Genomic DNA, 10,953 nt, shown 5'->3' on the forward strand with positions numbered 1-10,953 from the left:
CAAGAAAAGTCTCAAATAAACAACTAACTTTACACCTCAAGGAACTACAAAAAGAAGAAAAAATGTGGCCCGAAGGAAATAACAAAGATTAGAGCAGAAATAAATGAAATAGAGACTAAAAAAACAATAGAAAAGATAATTGAAACTAAGAGTCTGTTCTTTAAAAAGATGAATAAAATTGCAAACCTTCAGCTAGACTCATCAAGAAAAAGAGAGAGAGGACTCAAAATCAGAAATGAAAGAGGAGATATTACAACTGATACCAAAGAAATACAAAGGCTCATAAGAGACAACTATGAGCAATTATATGCCAATGAAGGACAACCTAGAAGAAATGGATAAATTCCTAGAAATATACAAACTAACAAGACTGAATCATGATGAAACAGAAAATCTGAACAAACCAGTTACTCGCAAGGAGATTGAATCCGTAATTGAAAACTTTCCAACAAACAGAAGTCCAGGATCAGACAGCTTCACAGATGATTTCTACCAAACAGTCAAAGAAGAATTAATACCTATCCTTCTCAAACTATTCCAAAAAATAGAAGAGGGGAAACTCTTCCAAACACATTTTATGAAGCCAGCATTCCCCTGATAACAAAAGCAGAATAGGACACCACAAAAAAATCAAAAACTATAAGCCAATATCCCTGTTGAATATAGATGCAAAAATCCTAAGCAAAATATTAACAAATTGAATTCAACAGTACATTAAAAGGATTGATCGTATACCATGATCAAGTGGGATTTATTCCAGAGATGCAAGGATGGTTCAACATCCACAAATCAGTCATATGATACACCACATTAACAAAACGAAGGATAAAAATCATATGATCATCTCAATAGACACAGAAAAAGTGTTTGACAAAATTCAACATCCATTTATTATTTTTTAAAAAAGCTCTCAACAAAACGAGTATAGAGCAGACAAACCTCAACATAGTAAAGGCCATATGTGACAAGCCCACAGCTAACATTATACTCAACAGTGAAAAGCCAAAAGCTTTTCTTCTAAGATCAGGAACAAGACAAGGTTGTCCACTCTCACCACTTTTATTTGACTTAGAACTGGAAGTTCTAGCCAGAGCAATTAGTCAAGAAAAAGAAATAAAATGCATCCAAATTGGAAAGGAAGAAGTAAAATGTCACTATTTGCAGATGATATGATATCATATATAGAAAATCTTAAAGACTCCATCAAAAGACTGTTAGAACTAATAACTGAATTCAGTAAAGTTGTAGGATACAAAATCAATAAACAAAAATCTGTTTCATTTCTTTACACTAATAACACACTATCAGAAAGAGAAACTAAGAAAACAGTTCCATTTACAATTTCATCAAAAAGAATAAAATACCTAGGAATAAATTTAACCAAAGAGGTTAAAGACCTGTGTATTGAAAACTACAAGACATTAATGAAAGAAACTGAAGAAGACATGGGGAACTTCCCTGGTGATCCAGTGGTTAAGACTCTGCACTTCCAAGAGGGAGGGGATATGGGGATATATGTATATCTATAGCTGATTCACTTTGTTATACAGCAGAAACTAACACAACATTGTAAAGCAATTATACTTCAATAAAGATGTTAAAAAAAAAAAAAAGACTCTGTGCTTCCAATGCAGGGGGTGCAGGATCGACCCCTGGTTAAGAAACTAAGATCCCACATGCCACATGGTATGGCCAGAAAAAAAAGATAGAAATTGAGGAAGACACAAATAAATGCAAAAAGAGTCATGCTCATGGATTGGAAGAATTAATAGTGTTAAAATGTCCATACTACCCAAAGAAATCTACAGATTCAGTGCAATCCTTATCAAAATTCCAATGGTATTTTTCACAGAGATAGAACAAACAATCCTAAAATTAGTATGAAAACACAAAAGACCACAAACAGCCAAATCAATTTTGAGAAAGAAGAATAAAGCTGGAGGCATTATGCTGCCTGATTTCAAACTGTATTACAAAGCTGTAGTGATTAAAATGGTATGGTATTGGCATAAACATAGAAACGTAGATCAATGGAACAGAATAGAGAGTCCAGAAATAAACCTATGCATACATGGTCAATTAATTTACAACAAAGGGGCCAAAAATATATACAATGGGGAAAAAGAGAGTCTCTTCAATTAATGGTGCTGGGAAAATTGGAGAGCCACATGCAAAGGAATGAAACAGGACCACTCTTTTATACCATACACAAAAATTAACTCAAAATGGATTAAAGACTTGAACATAAGACCTGAAACCATAAAATGCCTAGAAGAAAACATAAGCAGTTAGTTCCTTGACATAGGTCTTACTGATGATTTTTATATCTGACACCAAAAGTAAAAGTAACAAGAGCAAAAATAAAGTGGGACTATATCAAACTAAAAAGCTCCTGCATAGCAAAGGAAACCATCAACAAAATGAAAAGGTACCCTACTGAATGGGAGAAAATAATTACAAATCATATGTCCGATAAGGGGCTGATATCCAAAATACAAAGAGCTCATACAACTCAATAGCAAAAAACCAAACAATCCAATTTAAAAATGGGCAGAAGCTCTGAACAGACATTCTTCCAAAGAAGACATACAGATGGTCATCAGGTACATGAAAAGAGGCTCAACGTCATTAATCAGCAGGGAACTGCAAATCAAAACCACAATGAGGTATCACCTCACATCTTTTAGAATGGCTATTATCAAAAAATTAAGAAGTAACAAGTGTTGGCAAGAATACAGAGAAAAGGAAACCCCTGTGCACTGTTGGTGGGAATGCAAATTGGTGCAACCACTATTGAAAACGGTACGGAAGTTCCTCGAAAAATTAAAAATAGGGTTATCCTATGATCCAGCAATTCCACTTCGGGATATTTATCCGAAGAAAACTAAAACACTAATTTGAAAAGATATATGCACCCCCATGTTCATTGCAGCATTTTTTTTTTCAGCCGTGCCACGCAGCTTGCGGGATCTCAGTTCCCTGACCAGGGATTGAACCCAGGCCATAGCAGTGAAAGCCCGTAATCCTAACCACTAGGCTACCAGGGAACTCCCCATTGCAGCATTATATACAATAGCTAAGATACGGAAATAACCCAGGTGTCCATTGAAGGGTGAATGGATTGTGTGTGTGTGTGTGAGTGTGTGTGTGTGTGTGTGAGTGTGTGTGTGTGTGTGTGTGAGAGAGAGAGAGATTCAGCCATTAAAAAAAAAGAATGAAACCTTGCCATTGCCATTTGTGACAACATGAATGGACCTCTAGGGCATTACGCTAAGTGAAATAAGTCAAACAGAGAGAAAGACATATACTGTATGATCTCTCTGATATGTGGAATCTAAAAAAGAACCAAAACAAAAAAACAAGCTTGTAGATACAGAGAACAATTTAGTAGTTGCAAGAGGCAGACGGGGGGAGAAATGGGTGAACAGTTTCTTGGTTTTGTTTAAATAAATTGAATAATTTTTTTAAAAATAGAGGATGCCAAAAAGACTTAAACAGGCATTTCATGGAAGACGAAATATGGATGACCAACAAACATTTAAAAAGATACTCAATCTCACTTGTGATCAATTAAATGCAAATTAAAATCACAATGAAACACGCTTCCATGCCTCACAATTGGGCAAACATTGGAAAACAGAAATAAAAAGGTTGGCTCAGATGTGGAATAATAGGAACCTTCATTTCATGTTAATGGGAATATTCAATACTGTCATTACCCAGTTTAGCTGTACAAGCACATACCCTATAGTGCATTAATTCTTGTCCAAGGCTAGAACAGATAATTGTGAACCATTTCCATAACAGCAAAGAGTTAGAAACACTCAAATATCCATTAACAATAGAGTGGATAGATTTTGACGTATCTAAAGTATGGACTAGTAAGAGTAAAAATAAATCAACTGCAAATGGACGAGTCTCAGAAACCAATATTGAACACAAAATAAAAACTAGATCACAAAAGGATAATCACTGTGTGATTCTTCTTATATAAAGGGCCAGTAGAGGAAAACCCAATGTATTGTTTGGGAATACATATGCATGTGGAAATCGCTAATGAAAGCAAAGGAATGTCATAGGGATGGTATCCACAGAGGAATTTTATAATGCTCTATTTGGTTTTTTTTGGCCGCCCTGCCTGGCTTGTGGGGATCTTAGTTCCCGGACCAGGAATCGAACCCGTGCCCTCAGCAGTGAAAGTGTGGAGTCCTAACCATTGGACCACCAGGGAATTCCCAAGCTGGGACCATTCTTTTTTTTTTTTTTGCAGTACATGGGCCTCTCACTGTTGTGGCCTCTCCTGTTGCGGAGCAGGACGCGCAGGCTCAGCGGCCATGGCTCATGGGCCCAGCCGCTCCGCAGCATGTGGGAGACTGGGGCATGAACCCGTGTCCCCTGCATTGGCAGGCGGACTCAACCACTGCGCCACCAGGGAAGCCCCAGGGACCATTCTTGTTCATGGCTGCATGCCCAAAAACATCCTGATAAAGTCCTCAACAAAAAATGTTTTTAATTGAGGTGGATACTAATATTAACCCTATGTTAGAGGACAGAAACCTGAAGATCAGAGAGGTTAAGCAATGTGCCCAAGGATGCAAAGCTTGGAGATGTCAGAGCCAGGATTTGAACCCAGGTGTGACCAGTCCCAGAGCCTATGTTTGTTCCTGGAAGAGGCTGTCTTGTTCTGATGTGAACTTTCCTGCCCTTTCCCCTGTTATCAGCTTGCCATTCAGTGCCACCTGTGCAGTCACACATTGCAGGGAACCCTGGATCCTGTTGTTGGCTGACTCTCCCCCATCTGCAGGGGGTGGGGGCTGTAGCCTTGGACCATGGGAGACCTGGTGTTCTACCACCTGTTCGGGGAATGGGGCCCAGTGTGACCCCCCTCACCCGCCTTCTGCCCTATATTAGAGCCTCAGGCTATGGATCTCTCTCCTACCATCTCAAAACCCACGATGCTCCGGCTGCTGAGCTTTCTCCTATTTGTGGCCCTTGGTAAGACCCCAGCCTGTGCTGCCCTGTGCCAGGAGCCCTTGAAATCTACCAACCCACCCTGAGTCTCGCAAACCCAATACGTGGTTCCATAGGAGAGGTCCCAGCTTGTATCTGGGGCATGATTGTGGAGGTTGTCAGCTTGATGCTGGAGCAGGAGAAAAGAGGGGAAGCTGTGGGTGATAGACCAGCTCAGGAGGAAGACTGGGGGACCCAAAGGTCTGCGGTGGGAGTCCTCGACGTGGGTGGTAAACAAAGTCTAGGGGGAAAGACTTTGGGGTCTGTGGTTAGACTGCTTGGGTTGGAATTTCTGTTCCTCTGCTTAACCCTCCAACTCTCCTCTCACACTGCCCCTACTGCACTCCATATCCTGTGGTCTAGCCTTTTCCTGGACTCTCTGCCCTATTACATTACAGCTCAGGGCTACCTCCTCCAAGCAGCGTCTCTTGACTGACAATAATGAATGGTAACAGATAATGTTTACTGAGTGCTTACTATATGCCAGGCAGAACGCTAAGGATATTTTCGTATATTATCTCATGTAACCCTCACAACAGTCCCCTTAAGGTCAGTACTACTATTATCACCATTTTACAGGTAGAGAAACTGACCCTCAGAGAAGTAAAGTAGCCCATCCTAGAACCAGGGGCAGAGCTGCACTTTGAATCCAGGCAGTCTTACTCCAAAGCCACCACTCTTCACGACAATAGCTATCACTTCTCAAGGGCTCATTGGGTACCAGGCACGGTTCTAAGTGCATCAACTCCTTCATTCCTGCCATGAAAGGAAGCCACATGTTCATCTCTCTCCCTAGACTCCTGGGAGTCCAGAAATCCCTGCTCTAGTCCAAATGCTCATTGTTCATATGTGGTTACTGAGGTTCAGATAGGGAAAGGAGTTGTATGGGATCTCACAGCCTGTTTGTGCCATAGCTAGGACTGGGACTCAGACCTCTTCTTTGCTTTGGGGGACCCTCTAGCTGATTGACGCTTCTACTCTATCCTCTAGCCTCGGGCTTTGGCCAGACTTCCTACAGCCTCTCCTCCCGCGTTGTCAATGGTGAGGATGCGGTCCCCTACAGCTGGCCCTGGCAGGTAAGAGCAATACCAGCTGCACTATTTCCCACCATGGGTTCTGCACCCCACGCTCTGATTGCAGGATATTCATTCTGGACCCCATTGTGCTGTTTCCAGTTTTCACCTCAGGCTCCAAAGGCCAGGAAACCCTTGGACAATCTACTTCACATGGAAGTTTTGCCCATTTAATCTGTAACCCTCATTGGGCTGTTTGCAAGTTAAAAGTAGACTCTGGGGGGAGGGCAGTGTTTGACCCAAGGGTTGGTGCATTAATGGTGGAAGTTCAGCGTGATGTTTAAGGAGTGAGATTGGGGGGACTCATTTCTAGACCCCTCAAACTATACAACAGGGCTATAAGGTCTGGAGCAATAAAGGGATGAAGGGCTTTATAGAGGTCAGTGAAGGGAGCACAGAGGACTAGACTCATTGCACTAACACAGTAGCCACTGGCCACATGTGGCTATTTAAATTTATTTATTTAATTTTTATTGGAGAGTAGTCGATTTATTTGTGTTAGTTTCAGGTATACAGCAGAGTGAATCAGTTATACATATACATATGCCACTCTTTTTTTAGATTCTTTTCCCACATAGGCCTAAATTTAAATTAAATTTAGTAATATTAAAAATTCAGTTGCTCAACGCTAACCACATTTTAAATTCTCAATAACCACATGTGGCTAGTGGCTACCATACTGGACCATACTGAACATTTCCATCATCACAGAAAGTTCTACGGATGGCACTGGTCTACAACAGAGGTCAGCTAACTTGTTCTGTAAAAGACGAGAGAGTAAATATTTTAGACTTTGTCAGCCATGTGGTTTCTGTTGCAATGACTTAATTCTGCCACTGTAGCATGAAAGCAGCCGTGGATGGTACAGTTGTGTGGGCGAGGCACTGCACGTTTCCAGAGGCGCCATTCTGTGTGAATGATTCTCTCTAGAGTTGTGCAGTGCACAACCTATACAGCCATGGGTAGCGGCCCTCGTTGTGGGGCCCAGACCACTCAGGCTCCTCCTTCCCTTGCCACCAGGTCTCCCTGCAGTATAAAAAGAACGGGACCTTCTACCACACTTGTGGAGGCACCCTGATCGCCCCTGACTGGGTCATGACAGCGGGCCACTGCATCTCGTGAGTTCTCTCACTTGCCCCCTCCCTGCGTGAGACCCAGGCAGGCTGGGGCAGTGGGGGACTGTGCGAAGGGAGGGGGGAGGCCAGTCAGGCCTGTACTGATGTCACCTCTGCCAGCAGGAGCTCCCTGACCTACCAGGTGGTGTTGGGCGAGTATGACCGCTCTGAGAAAGAGGGCCCCGAACAGGTGATCCCCGTCAATGCTGGGGACCTCTTCGTGCACCCACTCTGGAACCCCAAATGCGTGTCCTGTGGGTGAGTGAACTCTCAGGCCTGGGACCCAGGGGCTCCTCTGCTGGTCTATCTATGACCCAACACTGATTCTGAGAAGATTCCCAGGGACAGTGGAGCTGGGCCAGCAGCCTGAGCCCAGGTCCCACATGCTGAGGGTCGGAGCCAACAGAGCTTTTAAGCATCACCCACACCAAACGTCTCTCCCTACAGAGGGGAGAGCAGGGCCCAGGGAGGGGCAGGAACTCCCCCAAGGCCACTCGGCTGGTTGGCTTCAGAACCCAGGACTCCTCAGGCACCCCTGTCCCAAATCCAAGGGTTCCTCCACTCAATGGGCATTCATCCAGAGCGTCCTGCGTTCCCAGCATTGTGGGCTAAAGGACGAGCACTGGACTGAGAATCAGGCTCCAGCACCAAGTCACTGTGCGGCTTGGGCAAGTCATTGCCCTTCTTTGGGCCTCAGTTTGACCACTTGTCAAGGGTGGCCTTCTGGGCTTCCTGGGTGGTTATGAGGGTCAAGGAGAAAATCACTGGGTGAGAACACAAAGCAGGGCTTCTTCACCCTCTCAAGCATATGCAAAATTGTATGTCTGGGTAGCTCAGCATTTTTCTGGTGAGAGGATCAAAGAAGGGTGCAAAACCCCTGAAAGTGCAACTCAGAAGTGAGGGACCATGATGGTCAAGACCTTGACCCATCCTCAGGGGCTCCTGGGGTGAGTGGAGAGAAAATCAGACCCAGATGCAATTACTTGAGGGACAAACAGGCAGATGAAGAGAGCAGTGGTTCTCAAAGTGTGGTCCCCAGGCCAGCAGCAGCAGCATCACCTGGGAACTCATTAGAAATGTGAACCCTTGGGGCCTCCCAGACCCACCGCATCAGAAACTCTGGAATGGGCTCCAGCAACTTGTGTTTTAACAAGCCCTCCAGTGATTCTGACACAGCTGATGCGTGAGAACCACTGGTGTAGAAGCTGAGGACAATTACCAAGGCCAAGGGTCAGCGTGGGCTGAAGAGGCCAGGAGGGCTTCCTGAAGTTGCTCAGCAGTAGGAATGCATGGGATCTGGAGGGAGAAGGGGCACCGGGCGCATCCCGGAGGTGAAATATCCTAAGCAAAGCTGAGGGGCGGGGCTTGGTCTGGCTGGAGGACCAGGCTGCCCATGACTCTTCCCTCCTCCCCAGCAACGACATCTCCCTCATCAAGCTCTCGCGCAGCGCCCAGCTGGGAGACAAGGTCCAGCTCGCCAGCCTCCCTCCCGCCGGCGACATCCTGCCCAATGAGACACCCTGCTACATCAGCGGCTGGGGCCGTCTCTACAGTACGTGCTGACCCCTCCAGCCAGCCATAGGGACAGTGGGGAGGATGACAGAGCCCGGGGCGGGGCGCTGAGGGCGACATCAGGAGCATCCTTGCACTTTTCCTCCATTCCTCCTCCAGAGGCAGCCTTCTCCCCTCCCCCTCCCAAACGTGAATGTGTTCAATGGAAGATTTTCTTGTCTTCTGCGTGCCAGGTGCTGGAGATGTTCTGATGGAGAAAGCAGGCAGGACCACATAACCTGGTGGGAGGAGACTTCCCATCAGACTGGAAGAGTGGCTTTTCCTCAACGCCCCCGTCCCACTCTGGGGCTCCCAGTCCTAACTCCCAGACCCCAGCCCTAGCCCTGCATCCCTACAGCCCCTGCTCAATGCTCTCTATCTCCACAGCCAGTGGGCCGCTCCCGGACAAGCTGCAGCAGGCCCTGCTGCCCGTGGTAGACTACGAGCACTGCTCCAAGTTGGACTGGTGGGGCAGTGCCTTGAAGAAGACCATGGTGTGCGCCGGCGGGGACATCCGCTCTGGGTGCAATGTGAGTCAGCAGCTCTCGTCTGCCCGAGGTGGTGTGGGGCTACAGCCACTCCGCTGGGTGTGCAGGGCCCAGGGTACTTCTGCTATCTGCCTGGGAGGAGAGGGAGGAATCTTGACTGCTGGGCTCATTCAAGCCTCCAGGCCAGGCAGGACTTGGAGGAAGTCACTGTGGCCCAGGCACACAGCTCTGGTCTCTGGACTCTAGTCCCAGCTCACACACCGACTTGATCCGGGACGAGTTACTGTCCCTTCCTCGACCTCAGGATTCCCATCAGTACCGCAAGGGATATGGACACCATGATCTCTAAAGTCACCTTCAAATCTGGGGTCCTGCAGTTATAATTAAGCAATACTCTCACTGTACTACAAGTGAATATGAATAACAATATTAATAACTAACTGTGGTACTAATAATCAGAACTACCATTTATTGATTGCTTCCTCTCTACCAGGCACTGCGCTAAGACCATATACTTATCACCTCATTTAATTGTCACAAAATCTTGTAAGATATATATCATTCCTCATCACAAAGGAGCAAACTGAGGCTCAGAGAGGTCAAGTCATAGAAGGGTTTCTCAAAATCCCCAAAGTCTGAACCAATTCCTTAAAGCTCAGACACAGCTCAGTCCCCCACTGCTCTCCAACCATTCCAGGGTGACTCTGGAGGACCCCTCAACTGCCCGGCAGCAGATGGCTCCTTTCAGGTCCATGGCGTGACCAGCTTCGTTTCTGCCTTTGGCTGCAACACCCGCAAGAAGCCCACAGTGTTCACGCGAGTCTCGGCCTTCAATGACTGGATTGAGGAGGTAAGCAGGACAGAGCAAGCAGCGAGGGCTCTGGGTGCTGGCTCTTCTCAGAGGTGCTGGGGGGATGGGTGAGAACAGCAGATCCTGATCCTAGGAGGTCAGCAGTGGGAGTGGGGCACATGCCAGAAGGGTTTGAGGATGTTTTCTGCTGCAGTGTGGCCCTAAGAATCTCAAGGGCTTCTGGGTGGAGCTTTGAGCTACTGCTGAACTTCCTTTTTTCAACAAGTGTATATGAAGTGCCTCCTTTGGTCCAGGTCTTTTCTTGTCATGGAGGATAGAGTGATGTGTGGCTTGTGGGGAACAGACGATTAAATGAGCAAAATGATGAAATGTGGTGGAAGCTGTGATAGGTGAAGCTCAGGCCCCAGTGAGAAAGCAAACCTCATCTGGCAATGAGCGGTCAGGGAGGATTAATACTGTTCGTGACAATAGGCTTAGCCACCATTTATGGACTCTTAAACATATGCCAGGCACTGTGATGACACCTTAGTTAATAGTTTAATTTAAAACCCCCATGAGGTAAGTACTATGATTACCCCCATTGTACAGATGAGAAAACTGAGGCTCAGAGAGCTCAAGTCACTCTCCCAGGGTCATACAGCCAATGAGTAACATGGTTGGGAGTTGAACTCAGTTCCATATGGCGTCAGAAGCTGTGTTCCTGACTAGACTATTCTGGTTTTTCCCCTCTCTTTTTTCAGACCATTGCAAGCCACTAGAACCAAGGCCGGGGTGGCAGTGCCCATTCACTCTCTTTGTGAAAAATAAAGATCTCTCAGAAAATTCCAAATTGAGTCTTTCTTCCTTCTTTGATTCACCTCTTCCCCTCTGGCCTGTTCCTAAAATCTTAGATGTGATATGTAGAG

General features: G+C 45.7%; 1 protein-coding gene across 1 annotated transcript; it reads left to right on the forward strand.

Moving 5' to 3' along the window:
• Positions 1–4,955: 4,955 nt before the first annotated feature.
• On the forward strand, positions 4,956–10,485 carry LOC307194344 (chymotrypsin-like elastase family member 3B; the record flags this gene model as incomplete). Its single annotated transcript, XM_079937449.1, has 7 exons — positions 4,956–4,995; positions 6,001–6,086; positions 7,104–7,201; positions 7,322–7,456; positions 8,614–8,750; positions 9,137–9,279; positions 9,935–10,485. The coding sequence occupies 7 exons, from the start codon at positions 4,956–4,958 to the stop codon at positions 10,157–10,159; spliced, it is 864 nt and encodes a 287-aa protein (XP_079793575.1). The 3' UTR covers positions 10,160–10,485.
• Positions 10,486–10,953: the final 468 nt, after the last annotated feature.

Source organism: Stenella coeruleoalba, assembly GCF_951394435.1.
Source record: "Stenella coeruleoalba genome assembly, chromosome: 1".
NCBI lineage: Eukaryota > Metazoa > Chordata > Mammalia > Artiodactyla > Delphinidae > Stenella > Stenella coeruleoalba.